Source organism: Oryzias latipes, chromosome 10 (genome assembly GCF_002234675.1).
Source record: "Oryzias latipes chromosome 10, ASM223467v1".
Classification (NCBI taxonomy): domain Eukaryota; kingdom Metazoa; phylum Chordata; class Actinopteri; order Beloniformes; family Adrianichthyidae; genus Oryzias; species Oryzias latipes.
Window position 1 is genome coordinate 29,933,179 of NC_019868.2, and position 23,315 is coordinate 29,956,493.

A 23,315-nucleotide genomic window follows, 5' to 3' on the forward strand; every position below is an offset into this window, starting at 1 on the left:
CAAAGTCATTAACTTGTTATCAAGCGGAAGCTGACAGAATCAGCTGGTTATCTGCAAAACGAAACCATCTTCCCAAAGAAGACACAGATTTTCTTTAGATAATGAGATAAAAATCCTCCTTCAGAGGAGATTTAAAAGGTTTCCTTAAGCATATTTCTGAGCTGAAACTAAACCCTGAAAATGTTGGACTAATTTATCTGGTCAGGAAAAGCAGAAAAGTATTTTATGAAGCCTTAGTTTTATAGAAAGTGTTGAGGGGTTAGTTAGGATTATTTAACAAGCTGAGGAGTTGTTACGTAAGAACCTGTCAGTCCTCTGCATGCCGAGCAGCTTTAATGATGAAGAGAAACTGCAGGGATGGATGGGAGGAGCTGAGGATTACATCCGGTGGGCCACAAGCTCTCTGCTCTGCTCCATTCTGATGCTCCGTTTGCAAATACAGAAACATTTCCAACAGATCAGAAGCTCTATTGAATTCACAAACAGCAGGTCAAAAAGCTTTTTTAAACGTGTTTTGGCATTAACTCCAAAAACAATAATATTGCAAAGGAAAAATAGATCACAGCTGAAATATTTTGCATCTATGGTTGTTTAAAAAGTACTGCATTTATGGAATGTTATACCTACAGCAGCAGGATTGGATACCTCAAAAGGAAAAAAAAAACATCAATATTTCTATGAATTTTACAACCATTTACATGAAAAAAATTGTATTTTGGCTTATTCATCTTTTGTTACATTATGAGAAAGTACCTGAGTGACACATTTTCGTATATTCTGTCACGGCGCTTTTATTGCTTGTAAAATTAAATGTTTTTACCTTTTTCTTAGTTTACTAATTATTGTCCTATACATTTTGTGGACACGCTGTGTTATTTATTTTCAAACTTGTTCACATTGACATTCCATACGTCTGGCAGATAACTAAAGCAACTTACCACACCAAAGATTTGTTCATCCATTGATTTTTCACAATTTTTAGACAGGAAGTGTCTCTGTTGTCACAGCATGTTTGTTTGGTAATTTGATGACTACAAAAAGATTTTCTGATTTGTCTGTGACAAACAGTCTGTTTTAAATAGTTTATTAACGTAATTGATACCTGTAACAAAAAAAAAGAAGAAGAAGAGGAGAAGTAACAGGAAACACTAAATACAGTCAAAAAACTACTGGGGCTAAAAGTGCAAAAGAAAAAGAAAACAAACACAAAGACACCATGTGTGTTCTCTGGAGTTGGACTCACAATTCCCACATGAGAAAAAGCTGAAGGTGCAGCTGCTGAAGGCTGTCACAGAAAGCTGATGAGTCTGTTTGGCCTGAGCCAGTCGATTCAAACATTACAGCGTTTTTGACGCCCAAATGTGACACACATGTTGTTTTGAGCACACTAGAACGCCGTTTTGTACGTGTGGTTCTACACAATAAAGCACAGCTTTTTGCACACATCTTGGGACAACACAAGACAGCGTAAATTACGTGTTATTTTAAAATGAGCGATAAAAGCAGCTCTTTAATAGCCAAACCACCGTTCTTTACACCGCTTTTCCTGTTTAGGATCCTTTTCGCTTGCCATACAATGGAGCATAAATTACGCCTTCTTAGTTTGGAGTCTTTGTCTCAAGACATGTAAGTTTAGTCGGAAACTACGTTTTAGTATTTAGTTTGAGGTGTGATGGGTGGAACATGAAATGACGTGTATTGGCCTCTCATTTGTTTGTAAGTCTGCCTCACCAGCTACAACCCTCATCGCTCTAAACATCCTCCAGGTCCTCCATGCGTTGTCATCAGACACACAGACACCATCAGGAAAGCATCTGGTGGTAGCTCCTCCCACATGTGGCTGGAGCGTCAAGCTTATGAACACGCTTTTGGACAGGCGTCGAGCTATGGCAAGCAGAAAGTATCATAAATCAGCAAGAAAGGTGGTGTAAAGAACGGCATTTTGGCCATCAAAAACAATGTTTTATGCCCAAGCAGCAAATTGGCCAGGCATTGAAGGAGAGGTGGGTAATGCCGGCCCCCCCATAGACTCAACAACTCCTCTCCTTGTTTTTCTACCACCTCCTTCTCTTTTCCATTTCCACTCTAAATAACTAACTTGGACAATGCCTGTTGGTTTTTAGTTTGTAAAGATGGACAGCACTCTGGTTTCAGCTGTAGTTGTTTTCAAGGGCTTTATAAATAAAGTTGGTGTGGTAACCAGAACAGTCAGAGATGCTGCACCTGTCTCTGAACGGGGAAATGCATTGTGGGAACATTACTGTGGACATTACCATTACCATCAGGTCTTTAAAGCAGTCATGGCGTGAGCTCACATTGATCAGGACAAGAACGTCAGAAGGACGATGGAATGTGTCGTGACGTCTCTTTAATGCTCTTTTGATGGAAACATTCCTGTTCTTTATGCAAACCTTGAACAGAGGAGCAGAATGAGCTTTTTCCAGACGCCGTCATGAAAGAAAATTCTTTCATGGCTTACAAGGTTATGCTTACACCTGCTTCATCTTGTCTTCTAACAAGCGCGGGATAAAAGAGAAGTCCTAAAGTTTAACATTTTTAAACAGATTTGGACTCCTGAAACTGAAAATGAGCAGCAGTGTGTCCACAGGCCTCATCGTTGCATTTTCTGATGCTTCAAAGACTTTGGTTCAGAAAAGCTCCAGCTTCCTTAAAAACACAGAAGGTTTTCAATAAAGATGTTTCAGACTAACAGAAAAGACGGACGTTGTTCTGCAGTGTTTGGACACTGAGTCATCAGTTTGGGGGGAAACGGTTCTGGAGAGCTTTGAGTTCCATAGTTTTACAAACATGACTCCACATTTGAACTTTGTCTGCCGCGTTGTGTAACCTGGCCTGATTTCAGCTCTGTAGGTGACCCACTTCCCGTATCAATGGCATCTGGATGAGGAGGGGTGGGAGGGAGGTGCTCAGGATTCTAACAAATGTGCCCGGCGGGGGGGTAACCTCCGGAGCAGGTAGCGTGGAGGAGGCGCTAAACGAGGACGACGTCCAACTGCGCTTCATTATGAACAGATGCCGGCGCATTGGGAGTGGAGGCGGGGGAAGTCATGAAAAGAACCGAGGAGGGAGGGATTGGAGTGTGTGCAAAAAAAAAAAAAAAAAGAAAAGGAAAGATTAGGAATGAAGACGAGAAGAAAGAGAGAATGAAGATAGACGGCGAAAGGTAGAGAAGAAAAACACCAGCAGAGGATTACATGGGGACGGTAATCCCTGAAAACAGAAGAACCTGAGGCCATGCTGGTGTGTCAGCGCTGTGCGCACACACACACACACACACACAAACACACACACACACACACACACACACACACACACACACACACACACTAATGCAGGATCATGACACATCTCAGCCAACAGCAACACAAAAGCAGCTCGGCAAGTGTTTGTGCGCAGCCTCAGGTCTGTTGTGCAGCAGCTGGATTCATCATTTAAAGGTCACCGACGTTCAGCAAATTCTCCGTATTACATAAACAAATTCATTAAATGCAGCAACAAGACGAAGATGAAGGCAGACTCCAACGCCCGACTGTGGCTGCTCCCCAGCCAACCGCACCACAAACCTGAAACCATACGGGAAAATCTGCCGATGAGACCAGCAGTGTTCACGGCGTGGATCACTTCACTTTGTTGATCACACAAAGTGTGGGAAGCAGAAGATAAACTCAGAAACTCCGTCAGTGAAAGTCCAGAGGAGCGTTTGGACGTGAGGCTTCGTTCAACCACAGACAGCCGCTCTGATGCAAAAAGATAAAAACCTCAACGGGACATGGATCCATGACCAAACCTGACTCCTGTTTCATTAACATTTGAATTGGATCAGTCGTGTGTCACTGAGCCGTGATTGGCTGTCTGCGGATCTATGAAGGGACAACAAGAACGATGCCAGAAAAGAATCTGACTCTGGTGGTAGAAAAGTGCTAACTGATCAGGTTTTAGCCTAAAATTCACCAGCAGACCCCCGAAGAGGAAAGAGCTGTCCTCACATGAGATGTGTGGCTCCTGGACCCTCACTGAAAACGGCTCCTTTGTTGGATTTTTCTCACGTTTGTGTGTTTTTTTACCTGACAGTCAGGTACAGATTGAGTTAGGGATGCGCTGGACCACATCTCAACCAGATTTTCTGATTAGTTACAATTTTGTTGAAATTCAAATAAATTGTCAACTGATGCAATGAAGTCCAAATGAAGACATCCAGTCTCAAGATTCAGTCTCAGCTTTAGAGGCTTCAAATGGTTCAACTGCTTCAGATGTTAACATAGTGTCTTTTGAGGGACGTTTACCCTTTTGAATTACCTCGTTTCTGTCTCCAATTAATGCAAATTTTCTTTCAATTTCACAAGGTTTTATCGCACATCTCCGAACATCTAGAGGTAGATTGTTTGGGGACGGTTGTAGAACACACACATTTTCATTTCAATGTCGTTAATTTACTCTGATTTAAACAATGAGTGCACTTCCTGACAGCTTTACAACTAAAATAACTATCTGAGTTGCTTTTTCTAAAAACCTGAATTTGAATAGCAGTGTCATATCAAATATTATTACCAGTAAAAATGAGCTTTAGAAGAGGTTTAAAAACTGATTTTAGCCCCATGTTTAAGAACTGTTTAGCACCATTTTGACCATTTTGTGTTTTTCTATCACGTCTTTAATGAAAAAAGTCTTTTCAAAGTTGTGTTCTCTTTATCTGGTCATTTTTTATTTCACATTTTCCAATTAAATTTGACATCGCCCGTGCTTTCTTTATCTGTGGCCAAGTGGGTTCATGCACAGTTCAATGATTTTGTATGTGTTGACTTCATTTTTTTGCGTTATTGTGGCTCTACTGGCCTCTGCTGCATTTTTTTGATTAGCACTTTTGAAAAAAACATTCTTTTTCTTCAGTCAAGTCTAAATCAATCCTCCTTTTTTGACATTTTTTTCCTCATTGATGAGACATTTTGCATGGAATGTGTTCTGCGTTGCGTTACTTGAGGTGTAAGACGTTCGTATCTATCCTCTTGTAGGTGGAGCGTCGTCAAGCACCCAGCCGGAGAGGGCGTCCGGACAAAAAAGACTGCCTTAAGACAAAACTAAAGACACAAAGAGCATCTTAAGCTTCCTTTTTTCCCCCTACTCTTTACTGAGAAACCCATTAAGCCCTTGAGCTTTTTTTTTTCTCTGCTGCAGTTTTTTTGACTTTTTTTCCCTCTTTGGTCATACGATGTTTTTTGTTTTTTTGTCACATCGTGGACAGTCACATCTTGAAAACATGTTTTTTATCCAGAATGTCCTGAACTGAGAGGCATGTATCATCTTTGAGCTTCTGGGGCCTCCCCCCCCCCCCCCCCCCATCACGCCGTTTTTAGGCTGCACCGCTTTTCTTGTAGATGGAACTGAAGCCCGAATGGACTGGTCCTGACTGCAGTGGATCTCAGCCTTTCATCAGTTTTTGATGCCCTTCTTCTTTTCTTTTCTTTTTTTTTGCAGTCCCCCCTCGCTTTGTGGAATCCGCGGTTTCCACTCTTAGAAAACAACTTTTTCCCGTTTTTCGGGTCGCCCTGGTGCCTGTAGATTAACAGTCAGGGTTCGGAGGACAGGGTGAAGGGCAGATAATCAACGGACACGCCTTCTCTCACGGGCCAGTAAGAACTCTTCCTGCTCCTGTTGCCACCACTGCCACTCGCAAATGAGCACTGTGTGGGAGGCGGATCAGTTTTTATGTGATCTCTGTCAAACTTGAGCAGAGTAGGACAGCGTTGGTGTAAAAACCAGACAGTACAAAGGAACTCTGTGATTCTTGGCAGCATAGTTTAACAAGCAGTTTACCACAAACAAAACATGTGAATCAAAAAGACAGCCTTGTTTACTCCTTTTCGGGGCGTTCTGATGCGGTTTTAGCTCCTGGATGATCATTAGAGAAAAGCCATCAAGACAAACAGCGCTAGGGCAACAAATTTTAAGTAAAGAACAATCAGAAGAAGGCGGCCGGTCCTTCCCGATGGTCATGAAGGAAAAGTTTGGTGTGAAGCGTGAATGAAGAACACAAAGCATTCACATCTTTAATCTGCCAAACAGCTTCAGACTCTGAGAAAACTTCCTTATTGACTTTCTTGGATTCATTTGGTGCCAAAGTAGGAATTTTGATGATAAAATATTGAAACATTTTTCTTCAAATCTTTTATTTTAAAAGAAGGTCCGAACAAGCTTCAGACAAATTGTATTGATTTTCAAACAAATTGCTACGTACAGAAACCCACAGATATGAGTGCTTCTACAAAGTCATGTATGTGAAATATGAAGCTGGTGGAAGGATGTATGTACGCTCGTCTTTTCTGCTGCTACTCCACCTATAGAAACCAAAATTCGCTCCTCATTTCAACCCAGCCTTTCCGTCTTCACTTACCTTTCAACAGCTCCAAGTAAATAGTTTGTTTTTTATACAATTGAAGGTTTAACCTCCAGTTTTTCCAGTCATTCAGGCAGTTCAAATCCTTCCTGACATGTGCGAATGAAACCACTTAAGACTGAACCTCGGAGCCTCCGCCGGCTCTCTGCTCGTGTATCTTCTGGTAAATACATTTGTGTAGGACTCAGCTAGTCGGCGTGTGGCAGAGCTTAGTAACAGACAATAACCAGTGATCAGAACATGGACTACTTGTAAGTGCATCAGTGTGTTTATTCCAAATTATAGCAGTATGTTTATGAGATATAAAGCTGTAAAATGAGTTTGAGTATTTGTAGTAATCGCTGGTTTTCAGTAGGAATCAGACAGAGCAGCTTGGTGTCCTGCTGCTGTACCTGTGAATGTACTTTGTATCCAGAAGTTTTTATTACAATAAACAAGTGTTGATATCACACTCAAGCGCTGCAGGGTTTCTTCTTTTCTCCTTTTTTATGCTCTGGATCTTTTTTTTTACAAAACGTTTCTACTGTCATTTGCAAAGTTTACATGAAATCCTTGACTCAGATAACCGATAATGTTTCAGGAAAAGCTAGAAGAGAGAAATAGTGAAACCCGTTTTAATCTCTAGCATCACCACAGAGTGGAGAGTCCAAAGCTGCTCACAGATTCTACCTCAAAATACAAAAACACTGAAGAAAGCCTTTCAGTTGTTTCCTCCTCAACAAGTTTGATTTACTCTTTAACCAATGAATTCATGGCGTTTCCATGAGAAACTCCAGCTGCACTCCTCACTGCTTCCCATGTAAAAACCTCGTTAGCTCAGCCGTGTGCCGTATATCAAGTAAAGGCCAAACATTGAAATGACCAATGAAAGCTTTGATTATCTACATCCTGAAGGTAAAAACAAAACAATTTAAGGTCAAGACAGGAACAAAACTACGGGAAAAAACGGCTAACGACAACCCCCCCCACTTGCACCCCTCACAGTTAAGACGATGTCTCAGCAGGGTTCCCCCCTCAGATGAGTACACTTTGGGTTGAATCTGGTGCCAAAAGGGTGTTTTTTTCAAAATTGGTTACTTCAAAAGTGTAAAAAAAAGAACCATACCTTTTTCCCAAACATGTAAGTGTGGTGAAGCAGCGTGACAGGGTGAAGGAGCCTCTGATGTTTTTGTGTTTCCTCTTTCTGACAGTCTGCAGCGCGGCGTCTCCGTCTTCACACACGCTGAATTGAACACACATTTCCCCACTCATCGCCATGACAACGGTCTTTTTTCAGAGCGCCTGTGAACGTCACTCTGGTCCATGGGGTTCGTTAGATTACTACACAGTAGTCCCATATGCATCTGTGCCGGTACCACCGGGTTTTGGACCCACCCCTCCTCAGTTGTTGTAGATGCCGTTCAGACGTTTCTCCATCTTCACAGATGCGATGGCGGCTGCTCTGCGGACGTCTACTCAGTGCTGGACGTCCTCTGCTTGGTTTTACTGCAGTTTTGGTTCAGTCTGTGAAGCATTTTAACAAACGTGTCACATGACCAGAAATCACAACAACCTGAGGTACCGTCAAAGAGGAAGTCGGACAGTTTTGGATGTTTGAACTTTACCTTCATCTTCATCATTCTGACATCATCATTAAACCGTTTAAAATCTGGTCAGGAGGAACATTTCTGGAATGTGAGGGAACCCTTCTTCTTACCTGTTTCCTCTAACCTGCTGATGTTTAACCAGCTGTGTTTGGTAAAGAGCTGAAAGCCTTGCAGGTCATATTAACCTGCGCGGTCACTCCTTTCATGGAGAACGGCTGGCATTTTGTGTTGATTTTCTGTCGACTGTGCTGACAGGAGACAAAAGCTGTCCAACACAAAACCATCTCTGGTTCACCAGCTCCTGCTCTGTTCCGTCTCTAAACACTGGAAGGACAACAAGCCACCCATGACAGTGGGATCAGTTGATTGACTAGTCAGCAGGAAAGGGCTTGCCAAAACCTCAGAGCTTTCACCTGAGCCGTCAAACGTTCAACGTTGATCCAACGGGAAAAGCATCTGGCCCCCCTGACACCGGTGGCTCGGCTGCTGCTCGGTATTGGGACAGATGAGGGCAAAGGTCATGAATCAGGCTCCAGTTCGTGAGATTCCCATAATGGAGACGATGTTTTAAACACCTTATATTCTGGAATAAAGAACTCCTGATGTTGTTAGCGGGGCTTTTATTGTGAATGATGAGCAGAGAGCCAGGGCCTCCTGGTATTTGTAAGAATGTGTCCATACTTTCTACTGCTGTCATATTTTGATTAAACTGTGGGCTTAATTACTGTCATGACAAACAACACCCCTCTCGTTATCCAAGCAGCAGCGCGGCTCCCCTCGCACACTCACAAACACACACCTCTGAAGGCATCGGCGCACACATTGCTGCATAGCTGTGCTTATGGCTGGTAATGAAAGCTGAGGCCACAGTCCCAGAATCCCAACGCTAATCACCATCCAACTCTCTGGACAGGAGAGGATGGAGAGATGGAGCCACGCATGGAGGGAGGGGCTTTTAAGAGACCGCGCCACATGAGCGAGTTCATGTCTGAGCATGCAGAAGCGATAAGAAGTAAGTATAAGAAGCCAGAGACATCTGTCTGTTTGCTGCTGTGTTGATGTGTGTTCTTTGTGCGCACAAAACCATCCTCACACAGTCCAGCTGCAGCTTTGACATCTCTGGAACTTTCCTGCTGTTCCTGCTCAGCGTTGGGGCTCGTAGACCCGATGAGACCGGTCCTGGTTTGGGTTAGTCTTTGTGCCGTAACCGCATGGCAGCTCCTGAACAGGACAGCTGTGCTGGCTCGTGTGTGTCACTGCAGCCAAAAGCCCGGGGGCGTGCACGCTGTGAGCACATTCGCCAAGTTGATATTTCAGCACACCGAGCTGAACAAAATTCAACTTGATCGTTTTCTGCTCATTCATTCCATGAAAATGAGTCACAAATGGAGGATAAATGCGAGATACTTCCCCATCGTTGCCTTCGGTGTTGAGCCCGTATCCAGTTCCGCTCTGTCTGTTCTGCTTTTAAAGGCCTGAAGCTTCAGGAATCACTGCTGTCTGTGATCATCTTTAAAGTGCCGCATAAACAGACGGACGTTTTCTGCCAGAATTCACAAATCAGGGATGTTTGTGTCCAAACAAAGGCGCTGAAACCACCAAAGAGAAGGTGCAATTGCTCACTTATGAGGGCTGCATTTACGCCCTCTGCTTGTAAAAGACATGCGTACATATAACGAGGATAACTCAGCAACTGTCAGCAACATTCAGAGTAAATATGAGTCAAAAATAGCATAATATGTGTGACCTCACAGCAGAAATGAACCTGAAAGGACTGTTTTTTTATGCCTGTACTTAAAATACTCTGGTTATCTCTCTACCAAACATTTAAGAAAAAAATGTTCTTCAACCTTCGATTATTTTCAGGAACAAAAACCACAAACTCAGAAATGTCCATCTATCTATTTCTAAACCTGCTGAATCAATCTTAAGGTCACAGGGTTGCTGGAGCCAATCCCAGCTACTGTTGGGAAAAGGCACGGTTCACCCTGGACAGATCCTCAGTCTGTTGCTGGCCCAGTAGAAACATGAGAGGTTGATGAGGAGGAATCCTTTGTGTAGCAAGACATTTTCTAAAGTTATAAAATGCATGACTCAAGTCCAAGTCACATGACTCCCTCCTTCCTCACCAACTACTAAAAAACTAGACAGGGTGGGATTATAAACACTAGATTTTAAAAGCAATTCGGACACCATGCTGGCTACTTTTTAGCTTTGAACAGCAAACATGACGTCCACCCAAAGTAAAAACTTAATAAATATGAACGTGTTACTAACCCACACATGGATGATTTATTTAAAAAAATAGATTCAAATGCATTATTTTTCACATGAAAAATTCTTCAAACCCAATGCATTGTGGTCTACATTCACCAGTCTAGTGAGCATCGATGTACACTGGTTTGTTGCAGAGACTTCTGGGAAACTTCTTGGGCACTAGATTTTGGAAATGGAGGTTCAGGCAGCTCTAAAAAGAAACAAACGCACAAAGTAGTGAGTAGTGAAGGAATTCAGACACAACCTAAGTCACATGACTGGAGTCTCTGCCTCTATGTCATTCTGTTTGTTTTCCTGTCAGTCACATCTTTATCCCAACAACTGGACTGAGAGGTGATCTGCAGCACCCGAGTGCTCGATAAGAAGCAGTTGAGGCAGATTTTTCCCACTCAGATGCGTTTTCAGCCGTAAACTTGGCTCTGCATACCACACCAGAAGGCTGGTCAACAAGCTCTCAACGTACAGTATGTTTTAGTTCTGCACATTTAAATGAGATGTCCTACTGCTCCAGAGCTGCAGGAAAATAAAATGCAGTAGTAAAGGTCACCCAAACGCTGGGGTTGACAGATGCACTGGAATGTGGCGAGTGTGAAATGAAGAGGATCATCCGAATGTGAACTGGTGACAGTTGTAAACAGAAATGAACACTTTGCTGCGTTTACGCACTGCACAAAAGGCGCGGGAGCTCCAGCTGGCTGCAGAAAATGGAGCATGTAAAAAGACGAGGCCGCCCAGAGAGCGGCGGGAAAACACTGAAGTCTACTTCCTTCTCCGCTGAGATGCGTATTCTTCCTGGCAGGGGGAGAAACTAGCTGCATTTTGTTGTGAACGCGCTCTTATCAAAGGTGAGCAGCTCCCAGAGTGAGTAAATAATTGAGCTTGGGGAGCCACCTTCAGCTGTGTTCTGTCTACTGTTGGTCCTCCACGTGGTTCTGGAGCTTTCAGAGGTGGTGGAATTAAAAAAAGGCCCAAACCACGATGCGTCTTTACCCGGTTTGGTTTTCTCCAAAGATTCCTCCATAGAAATCGATCACTGATCATTGAGCGAAATGACTTTTTTTAGGAGAAGCTGCAACATTTCGCTCCCACTCTCCAGGAAGTCATCTTCAGTTCTGTTGTAAACCTGTTGAAGAGCTGCTGCATGGGGACAGGAATGCCCATGTGGATCAGAACCACTTCAGTAAAACTGCAAAATGCAGCATTGACCTTGGAGGAGGATATGCACTCTGAGCGCTCCGGTTTGTTTGTTTGTTTGCAGGATTACTCAAAAAATTATGGAGCAATTTGCATAAAAATGTTATTAGAGGTGGGCCACAAGCCAACGCAGAAGTGATTAAATGCTGGTGTCGATCCAAATGTCGGATCTGTTTGCAGAAATGTTGGTATTCAGCTTTGGCTGACGCGTGCAGCAGCTGACTGCTCTTTCAGGAATAAATGACCTGACTTTGGAAAGCAGAGCTTTGCCATTAAGGCATGACTGATTCTGTCTTTTACATCCCTGATGTGATGGCTGACGGTAAACACTGTGCCGCTCCGTGGGTTTGATGCCATCTTTGCTTTCATAAATCAGATAAAAGTCTTTGGAACCCCTCGTTTGGACCTGAAGGTACCGCCCCCACGTCTACCAGAGAGGTTATTGTTTTTATCTCAAGAACAAAATGTCTTTTACGCTAAATCTGGCCTTCATTCAACTCTGACGCCAGACTTTTGTATATATTAGTATGTAAAGACTTCAAACACGTGATGTTGTTCTTTGGGTTTGACCAGAACCTTTGTGGGAAGAACTTGTCAGGAACTTGTCAGGAACCAGCCGGTGCCTCCTCTGAGGAAGGAGGTGCTGGGAACGGCTGCCTTTGTTTTACTGGATTCACGCGTTTTCTGTTCATGGATTTCTTTCAGCTCACTGTCCTTAATCTCTCTAAAAATGCTTTGGTTTGAATTTATTGGCTGTTCTGAAACGTCTAAAGGCGACTTAATGGTTTGTGGTTAATTTCATCGCTCGTCTTTTTTCAGCTGTTAGCTTTTTTTTTTTTTTTTTTACCTTTTGCAGCTATTTGTTTAAATCTGTTGATCCCCATTGCAAATGAAACATTAATTTAATTATAAAGGATTTAATCTTCCCGGGGTTTTCTGTGTTGTACAAACACGATTTTTAATATTTGCTGAGATATTTACATTTTTAGGTCACTCGTTGGATGGATTTTTTTTTCAGCTGCTCTGACTTTGTTCTTATTTTTATGCTTTGCAGAAGAAAAGCCTCGATTTATGCTGAATTAACTGATGAAATGAAATGTAGGGGGATCTAATTTGATGTTAAATTAAATTAGATCCCCCTACACATAAGTGTAGGTCTGGCCGTGAATATTACGTTTATTTGAGGCTGATAAAACATGTCTGCTTCACCTTAAATGTCAGGAATTTCAATTTTCCAATGTATTTGTTTGCAGGATAAGCCCCTTGAGATGTGTCATCTCGTTTTCATGGGGGTCCTCAACTTACAACAAAACAAGCAAATACCGACAGATACAGTTAAGCAAAGTTTATATATGTCAAAACAATAAAGAGCTTAAAATATACAAGGCAACGAGCATGAACACACACACACAGACACACGCACGCACGCACGCAGACACACACACACAGACACACACACACACACACACACACACACTAGCACAGACATTTATTGCACCTCTTAGCAGTTAGTTTACGGTGAAGGGAATAAAAAGCAGGAAAGAAATCAAATTCAATCAAAAATGAGTGTTGAAGATGTTCTAAACAGGCATTTTTAAATGCAAAGAATGAGGTTAAAGAACGAATAGATGGAGGAAGATTGTTCCAGTCAGAGGGTGCTTTGTAATAAAATGAATATTTTCTGATTTCTTTTTTGACTCTTGGAACAACAAAAAAGATTTGATCTGCATGATGTAAATTATAAGAAGACTGAAAAGGAGTTAGATATTGTTTGAGTTATTCTGGGTAACTGAGGTTAATACATTTGAAGATGTACAATAGCCAGTGAAGTTGACGTTGGGAGGAGAGGGGAAGCCAGGACAGTTGCTGATACATTAGACAGTGGTCAGTTCTAAACGGACAACGGAGAATAAACATACACAAACTGTTATAAACAACATTCAGTGGTCGGAGGTTAGTGAGACTGGGGTTTGATATATTATGTCATTATAATCTAAAGTCGGGATGATCAGTTGTGAGATAATTTTCTTCATGACTGAGAAACTTAAACAATGGATTGATAAAGTAATTTTAAACGATAAGAAATTGTATGGACAATGGACTGTATATAAGCACTAAATGAAAATGAGGAGTCAAGCCACAAACCAAGGTATTTGAATTGTTCTGTTCCTGAAATGGGTGACATGTCCATTTAAGTTAAATTTATTTCATTAGCAGCTACTAGGCGCAATCTTTTTTGAAACAACATGAAATGTTATTTAGATTTGTTGAGTATAAGCTTATTAGATTGTGACCACAATTGAACAGAATTAAAATCATGTTGAATTGAGTGCTGAATGTCAATAATATCAGATTTAGATGAGTAAATGACAGTATCATCAGCATAGAGTTGAATCTTGCTGTCAATGCATTTAGTTGGAAGGTCATTAATAAAAATTTTAAAAAAAAGGGGACCAAGTGAGGAACCTTGTGGAACGCCTTTGTCTACACTTACAAAGTTGGAATAGAAAGTTGGAATAGCTGCCTTTAAAAAGCACACACTGCTGACTATAATGAATTTTTCACTTTCCAAATAAATCTTCACACATCTGAGCCGGTAAATGGATTTAAACCGAGAAAAGTAGAAATATGTATGAAAAAGGAGAGCAGATATGAATGGCTTATGAATCTTAACAGTCTTGTGATTTTTTTTGTACATTTTTAAAACACACATATGAAACATTTATTATTTGGGAGACATAAGAGAAATGGGTGGGAGGATTTTTGGGCTGATGAAAAGGTGTTTGAGAGCGAGGTGCCACGGCGCCACGCCGCTGGCTGCTCACCACATGACGCAGGAGAGGAGTGTCAGTTTTGGATCGGACTGCACGTTCTGGTCTGTCGGTGACTTGCAGTTGTCGCATTGTTGTCTGCAGCTGTTCAGTGTATGTTTGTAGTTTGTGTTTGTTAAAAACATTTGTGCATTTCTCACCATCAATGGTAAAAATAACTTAATTGAGACGTTTGGTGGATCTGCAGCCGTTCCGTCTGTAAAGGAACGTCTGCCGGTCTTGAGCCAGCACACCACACCAACACACACTCACAAAGACACACAATTTTCAGTGTGAAGTCAGTCCAGCATCAGTGTGTGTCTGTGTGCAGTTTAATGAGGAGGCAGAGGACAGACTGGTTTACAAAGAAAACGTACAAATCCTATTAGTTTGCTGCTGTGTGTGTGTGTGGGTGTGTGTGTGTGTGTGGGTGTGGGTGTGTGTGTGTGAGAGAGAGAGGTCATGGTGGGATGCGTGTGTGTAGTAGTACATATGAGTCCCACTCTGTCCACAGCAAACAGCGACTTCTCATTAAAGCTTTCTGCACGGCTGCTAGCGAACACCGAGTCCTGGAACCTGGATAATCCACTCCACAACACACACACACACACACACACACAACAAACACACACATGCAGACGCACACTGAAGCTCTTTCCAACCCGCCGACTTCCAGATTTTCTATCAACTCAACGCTCACCTGCAGATAGAAGAAATACATCTAGAGAATGAGGGAAGGAGGAGAGCCGGACCCTGACGGTCTGAGGAGAGAGGAGGAGACAAACAGGAGGAGCAGCCGGGGGAGTGGGTGTATTTGTCAGATTAATCCTCTCCTATTAGCGGCTCCTCTGTGTGCTGTAAGGATTAGCTTGTTGTTTGAGCGGCAGCGGGTCGGGGGCCCTCCCAGCGGCCCGGCGGGGAGCCTCTTACCCCGGGCTCAGCGACCTCCCGCCCCCCCTCCATCCCTACGCTCGTTTTAGACGTGCATGACCATTCAGGTGATGTGGTGCAAGAGCGTTGCCCCTGGCAACGGCTCACAGGCCCCTCCCCTTTAATTAACCTCTTGGCAAGGCTGTGAAAAACCCCACACAGGAGTCAGGAGATAACTCAGGCATTGATATGCGAGATAGAAGCCCATATCAGACGGAGGCTGCTGCTCATAATTCATGGCACACACAGCGTCTCACACTCAGTGAAAGACAGCTTTGTGCAGGATTCTGGATTTACCATTCGGGTCACACAGGCAGAGATAAAAACACACTGAGGCGAACACGGGTCAGCGGTGCAGCCCGCGCTCGCCATGCAGAGCACACACAAACACACGCTCTGGGTTCAGCACCAGCCAACGCGCCGAGCGTCCAGCGTCAGACTCACACTGGCCTGCTGGGAAGACGGACGGAACCCAGGTCGGAACTTCCTGCTCTGCTGGCGCTAGCCCCGCCTTTCTTGGGAGGTGCCTGCTCCTGCTCCCCATGTGACTTCAGAAGCTTCGGGGGAGGAGGGCGGAGTTTGTGACGAGCTGCAAACGGCGGAGAGGCGGCTCGGCCTTCACATCGCATCACATCAGGCGCCTTTGTTTTGGGGCAACAATCGCATCAAAATCGGAACGTGTGCGTTTTGTGCAGCAAAGACAAAGAGGGGTCGGGGGACATGTTTGTGTGTGTTTGCATGCAGGGAAGTGCTGTCCAGGGGGGGCATTTTCTTCTGCTCCACTTATAGCAGTCACACACCAGCACAGTCCTATACGGTCCACTTCCTGTCCATTTTCTGTTGACCTCTGACCCCTGATGGCTGACATCCTGAGGCTTGTGTGTCTGTGTGTGTTCATGTGTGTGCTTTTTTGTTTCCTTTTGCAAAATTACACAATAGAAAGGTTTACAAATTTATAAATATAGGCAGTAATTTACATAAATGGTTTGAACATTTTCAAAAAGGTCCAGAGATTTCTCCTCTGATTAGTTTGGAGATACGTTTTTTTTGTAAAATCATAGAATAATATAAATAAAAAATAATAATTTGACTTTATTTATCCCCCAATGGGGAAATTCTTTCTGCGCATTTGACCCATCCCCTGGGGGGAGCAGTGAGCTGCATACTAGCCGCGCAGAGCAGGAATGGATCCGCCAACCCTTCGGTTGTTGGACGACCTGCTCTACCGCCTGAGCTTAACTGCTGACATGGATGAACACATTTGTAATCTAAACCTCACGTTTTATTTATTATTCATTTTTAGTAGTAAAGTTATTTGAACATAAGATGAAGGCCTATGTTTGATCCCCAGTGGGGGGGGTATTGATAAAGATGAGGTGATTCTGGTTCTGGTACCAAAGATCTTCTCTAAGGGGAGTGAGGGAGTGAGGGCGCTGACATTAACGGTCAGAATAATCTGTCCATCAGGGTTTCCCGTAGTAGTTTATTATGTCGTGTTTTGTTTCTTTCCTTTGTAAATTGGTAAATGCGTTTTATATTGCATTTCTTTTTTTTTCTTCTTTTTTTATGTTTAGGCAGAATATTTCAGGACTACAGATGGAAATTAGCTGTAATGCTACAATCTGGTGGAAGCTTCTTTGCTTTTTAAGCTTAATATATTTGTTCACTATCCGGATAGATTAATAAACTAAAATTAAATAAATATTTAAAAATGAATTCAAATTAATTTAAACCAAAATGTGTGGTTTGAAAATCATCAATCTTCATTGTTTGGAACATTTTCAGAGCTTTTTTTTAATGACTGTGGTTCTTCTGCTTCAGGTTCTAACTTCTAATATTGTTTAGATACTTTAACTCGATGACTAGAGGACTCGTAAGCTGTAGGTCGTCTGCCTGCTGACTGAGCTGATCAGAACAAACAAGGGTGTCACTAAAATACAGTTTCTCTGTCATAAGTATTTAAAGCAATATTTCTGTTGGTTTGATGACAAAATCAATGAAGTGCAGCGTTCTACGGTTCATCATGTTTACACACACAGAGGTCACCGCACACGACAAAACTCTCCTCACCAGGTTTTCTCGTGAACGTCTTTAACTGACCTGCTGCTCGTCTGTCAGCATTGGGATCCAAACGACAATGTTTACGAGGATCAATGAACGTCATGACTGGAGATTCTCACTCTGGTCAATATTCATGAGGCTAAACATGTTGGCCAGCTAGCTTTGTTTTCCTTTATTGAAGCTAAAATTCTGTTTTTAATGGGAAATGCACGTGAATTTAGTGTCAGTTAGTAACCTGAAGGACAATCATTTCAACAGAATGTGGAAACATGAACTGTGGATGAATGATATAAAAGTGACTATGAAGTTGTTCCAGAAAAAGTACCTGAATGTTTCAAAGACCATTTGAAGGTTTCAGGTTAAAAACTGAGACTGACTCAGCAGTTTTTCCAGACTTGTCTTCTGTTTCCTGAGCGTCCAGCGTCTGGGTACAGGATCCCAGTCGGCCTGTCGTATTCCCAGCTGCTCTGCTGTTGGTTTTTCCTTCTTTTCTGCCTCTGCGACCTCCTAATTTACCCTGAGGGAGAAGAAAGTTTCATCTCCGCTTATTGAACTTCATTTGCACACGGCGCCGTGGGTGTGTGTGTGTGTTTTGTGCCTGCTCAAAGACAAGGAGACGCAGCCATGCGCTAAATTGTCCTTGTCATCCGCGTGTCACCAGCAGAGGCGATAACCTTAACGAGGACTGTGTGTCATTTTCCTTCCTGTACTTGGGGGCGGGGCTCTCCGAGGGGGCTCCTCGCTCGGCGGCCTGTTCCTGACGCCGGAACGACCTAACAGTTGCCGTCCCTCGGCGCAGTGGGGAGGTGCTTCGGGAAGCTGGGGGGCTTGCGCTGCAGTGGTCCGACTGCCTTGCTCGTGGGGTCCAGTGGGTTTGGCTTCTGTCTGTCTGGGGGGGGGGGGGGGGGGGGGTTGGTGTTTCCACTGTTTCCAGCTGAAACTCCTTCACATCCAGTCGCCTCCTTTGATGCTCGCTCCGATTCTTGGGGTCTCCTTCGTAAAAGGACCCTCGGCCTGCATTTGCATGGGTGGGAGCCAATAAGACAGGGAGGGGGGCCAACTGGGAGAGAGGAGGAGAATCTCATTTCCATACGTAACAAGGCCTTTCTGCAGGCAGACCCACAAAAACCCAGGGAGGATTTATTTATGGATGGTTTTGTCAGAGATCTTTTGCAACCATTGAAGTCGGTCCAGGAAGCCAATTATGCGCTGGATTGCAGGAGTGCGAGACACATTTCTCTTTATTTTATTCTCTCTTTTCAGCTCCCAATGTGGACACCCACCCGTATAGAGAGAGAGGGGGGGTCAGCTGATGAGCTGCCGAACCGAACCGAGGTTATGCTCAATCCGGCGTAATCAACTTCTCCTCCGTGTCTCATTTTTGCTGCAATCAAAGCGGTTGCTTTCATCCTCCCGTGCTGGGCTCCGGGCCCGCAGCTCCGGGCCGATAACCGCCGCCGTCCTCGCTTCCTCCGCCTTTACTGTAAATGTCAAAAGAGAAAATAGACAAAAGTCTGCAGAACCCCGGTGAGTGCAGATTGGCTTCACATCAGGAGAACGGCGCAGGATTTTCTTTTTTTTTTATCAGTACAAGCGAAGGAGGAGAGGGGAGGGGGGAAAAAATAAAGCCATCTTATATTCTCCAAGACTGTGTTTTCTTTATGCCTTTTTTAATCTGTGATGCAAAAGAATTAAAGCGTAGAGCCGAGCTGTTATCTGCAGCACACAGCGCAGAGAGGAGAGGCACAGAGCCGGCGAGGGGCTGAATAATGAATCAAACCCTCTCACAAAGCTTTTACATTTCCTATACTTCACCTTAAATATTGAGAAGCCCAAACGCAGCCGCCGCTCTCTCCAGGCAAACAGGAAACTGTATGGAGGAACAGGAAACTCCTCCCCATCACAGTCCCCCGTACGCCCTGCCTCACCCACCAGCATGCAGCCTCAGGGGGATGTCTGTGTCCATGGGGGGGGGAATGAATGAATGGACGCGACACTCGCTGCAACCCCCACATTCCACGAAAAAAAAAACGCTTTTCTTTTAACAGAACACAGAAGAACTTCAGAGGCTTTTCTCCAAATTATTCATGTTCTTATGGAGGCTTCCCATTTTTTTAGTAGAGAGTCCTTCCAGATGAAGACTGGGATTTAAGAATCAGGACTTCTCCATCAAATCACAGAGGAGACAGAACAGGACTTTAATTCTAGACAAGTCCATCCAGAGAAGAGACACGGATTCTGAGTCCAGATGTTCCCCAAGACTGTAAGAACTACAGCAGAAAAACACAAATCATCAAAATGGAAATGTCAATGGGGTTTACCATTAGATTCAACTTCAAATCCATCCATCCATCCATCCATCCCTCTGGGGGCACCAGTCTAAGTAAAGATGTCTGGACCTCCCTGTCTTTTCTGCCACCTCCTGCAGCTCCTCTTGGGGGACCTCGAGTGTCCCTAGGACAGAGACAAAGTCTCTCCAGGATGTCCTGGGTCTTCCCCGGGGCATCTGTTACGCCCCCTTCTGAGTCTAGGGGTAGGGGGCATAACATAAAAGTAAATTGTTTTGGCTACCGAATTTAAATCAACAAAAACACCAAACGAATGTCTCCATACAAAATATAACTACCGTAAATTCCGGGTTATAAAGCGCACCCGATTACAAGCCGCACCTATTTTAACGTGCTTAAATATTTTTGTACATACACAAGCCGCATCAGTATACAAGCCGCTGCCTCGACAAAGCGCGTCCTGACTACCAGAGTGTGCATGGCTCATTACGACACTGTGGGCAGGTACTGGCCTTGTCTCAAGCTCATGTATCTAATTACACCCACATCTGAAACAGCATGGACCTCTATTCTGTTCACAAGTTCCTCAGTTATGGTTTTTTTTATTTTTTTTATTTTTTATTTTTTTAACTTATTGACAAACTAGGTATCATACATAAAATTACTAACAGTAACCATATAATCAACATTACATCCCTCAGTTATGATGAGGAAATTTACATCCGCGATCCCCCATTTCCCATGAGTCTTAGGGGCTAAAGGCGGGGCCAACGCCCGGCTCGCCACACTGTTGTTCGTGTTTAAGAATGAGCAAGGAGCAGCAGTGCATGGAGGGGTGAACGGGAAAAGCTCTCCTTCCACTTGTGTCGCGGCAGCATTGTGGTACTAACGGGGCTGGTTAAAAAACATCAGTAAAATAGCGTGCGCCTCAGCGCGATACGCGCGCCTCAGCGCGGCGCGTTCGTCAGAAGCTTTCACAACAAACACTTGTTGCTCCCCGGACGCCTCTGCGCTCCGCGCTCGCCAAGCGGGCTCCTTGTCTCCCCTTCCTGTCCGAAAAGCTCACATGGTGGCTGTGAGCTTTTCAATGCAAAATTCCGCTCAGTCAGAAACCGTAAAAACGACCAAATGGATTTGTGTTTCCAGTCGTGTCCCGACAAAATAAAGGCTGATGTTATTCCCACATATTTACGTGCAGCCAGCCGAGTCACTATGACTCAGAGGTAAATACACTTCTGAGCATGCGCTGTTCTCTCCGTCACGCAGCTGACCGGCATTTCCATTTACTGATGGGGGATTTTTTCACGCTGCTTTTAACGATTGCTTTTAACTTGAAAGCTTTATCATATTGTAGCGGCGATCACGTGCACATTGGGTCTAATGGCACCAAAGGATTCTGGGATGTGGCCGGGCATGCGTGTTTCTTTTTGTTGAACCATGACTGAAGTGTCTAAGACCCGAAGTGACCTCCATGCTGTTTGGCTGCTCAGAGGTCTGTTGAAAAAATGATTTGTGCTTGGTGGTGGATGGCGCATACAAAACCATTCACCGAGCCCGAATGTACGTACATGGCGGCCGCCAATCAAATCCATAAATTAGCCGCATCACAGAATAAGCCGCAGGGCTGTGAGCGCAGGAAAAAAGTAGCGGCTTGTAGTCCGGAAATTACGGTACTTATTTACAAATATATAAACAATAATAACTAAAAGTGAAGCAAAAATAACAAACAACCCCCCCCCCCCCAACTAAAACATGTCATCTTACCTGTAAATGAAAGAAAAGGCAAATCAGTGACAAAACACGAACCGACTAACACAAACAGGAGAAGACAAGTACTAAAGAAAATGGCAGTTCACCCACAGCTACACATAACACAACTACAAACCACAAGACTAAACAGAGTGGGCACAAAACCACAAAAAACTACAAAACACCAAAACACAACACTAAAGTGCAACACACAACAAAACAGGTGAAGTCCAAAAATCAAATGGAGAAGAGAGCCACGCTGCAGTGGAGACTGTTGCTGCAAGGCTTTTCTCCCAGACTGGAGGTCCAAGTGGTGCTTAAAGGCTGCCTCCGTCAGGTTGGGTCCAAATGGAGGCCACACCCTTTCCAGCACACCTGAAAACACACACAAAGATCCACAAAAAACACCAGTCCCACTCTGATTCAAATCAAATACACACAACAGAACTAAATAAAACCAAATACAGCCACAGCAGTAACAGCATCCGCCCAGTGGGACACGGCCGGAACACCTCGGTGTGCAGGAGGCCGAGCAGCTCAGCTACCTCCTGTGGATGTGGAGGAGCAGCAGTTCTACTTGGAGCTACCAGGAGAAGCGGGGCCGCACTCTGGAGGCTGTGGGAAGAGGTTGGGGCTCTTCTCACAGGTCCCTGGTTGGAACTCTTACCTCCTTGCAGGACCGCTCAAAAGGGGCCGGTGCGTTGTGGTTTGGGTAGAAGTCGCCAGTTTGCCTTTTGGGACTTACTCTTGTCACTGTTGGCACTGAACGGGATGTATGAGTCCTTCCCTGAACAATATCCACATTTCAAATGTTATCAGAATCCAGCTCTTGTAGCAGAAGAGTGTTGGAGAGTCTGCAGGTTTTTTCTGTGCCGTGGGGGGCCAACACCATTCTAATTGTTAGCATCAGCCGCTGTCAGTCTCTGCTGTGCTGTTTGCATGTATTTAAATGTCAAGTGGGGGCGCTGCAGCCACAATAAAACCACAGGATGTGTCTTTTGTTCTTCACAAGTCCAACATTAACTTCATGGCAGACAAAAAGTCCTGCAGATTTAATTCCAGCCTTAAAGCCTCTTTTAGACAGATGCACTCTGTGACTCTAACGGGCGATTTTCTGTGAAAAACCGTGAATTTTATGGGGCTGCCTGGTTGAATAATGGTTGATAACGGTTCAAGGAGATAAGGACTAAAGCGGCCGCTGTTTAACATATGGCTAGGTGCTAATGGAGCCCTCCAGACACTCCTGTCTGCATTGTTAACTGCCAGCAGTGAACTTCCAGCCACGGAAGCTGCGGCAGCGAGAGACTTCACAGCTTCCCAAAGACGATAATCTGATGTTAATTATCACGGGGTGCCAATAAATCCCTCACAATCATGTCATAAACATGAAGGGGCCCTTCATGCATCATTATGGCTTTGCAAAGACGGGCCCTTCGCCGCGACTCCCACTGCTTTGCATAAAAGTCCCTTCATTATCCCGCCCCATCATTTCCCTCACATGACAGCCTCGGCTTCCCGCGCATTCACCGATGTCAGGCGGCAGCTGATTGAAGTGGCGCTTCACGCGGCGCTCCTTAAAGCTGCGATAAGGTTGGCAGGAGCACAGAGGACCGCGGTAATTACAGACTTTCCTGCTCTTCATTATCATCCATTACTTAATTGGTGCATTTAGACACGTTTTACAGAGCGATTAACACAAGCCACGTTCAGATGGACTGGTCATCTGCTTCCTCTGCTGTCCAGCTCTGTATCCCAGCATGCATTGCCAGTTTTGCCCAATGCAGACTTTCAGTGACGTTGGTCTTGTCATGGCTGAAGAACTTTATTTGAAATTTTTTCACGGCGTCGTTGTTGCAGCAGATGCTCTCAGATGTGACGACACAGAAGACGTCCCTATGATTCTTGAAACCTGTTGCAGTGATGGAGCTGAGCTGAAGGAAGAAGCCAATCCTGCATTTGATCACATTTCTATGCTGCTGACCTTTTCCAGACTTTTGATTCAGCATAA

The 23,315-nt window shown here is 44.1% G+C and overlaps 1 protein-coding gene across 3 annotated transcripts in view; it reads left to right on the forward strand.

The window, feature by feature from the left end:
- LOC101174755 (protocadherin-1) overlaps positions 1 to 23,315 on the forward strand; it is a 155,587-nt gene that overhangs the window by 106,620 nt on the left and 25,652 nt on the right. The window contains exon 5 of one of the 3 annotated variants that reach the window (XM_011480596.3): positions 8,912 to 9,010. The exons of 1 other annotated variant lie outside the window; for it this stretch is intronic. In XM_011480596.3, the coding sequence (XP_011478898.1) occupies positions 8,912 to 9,010 (99 nt within the window). Of the gene's footprint in view, positions 1 to 5,030; positions 6,864 to 8,911; positions 9,011 to 23,315 lie in introns of those variants that run through there. One more of the 3 variants, XM_011480597.3, reaches the window with a different exon arrangement.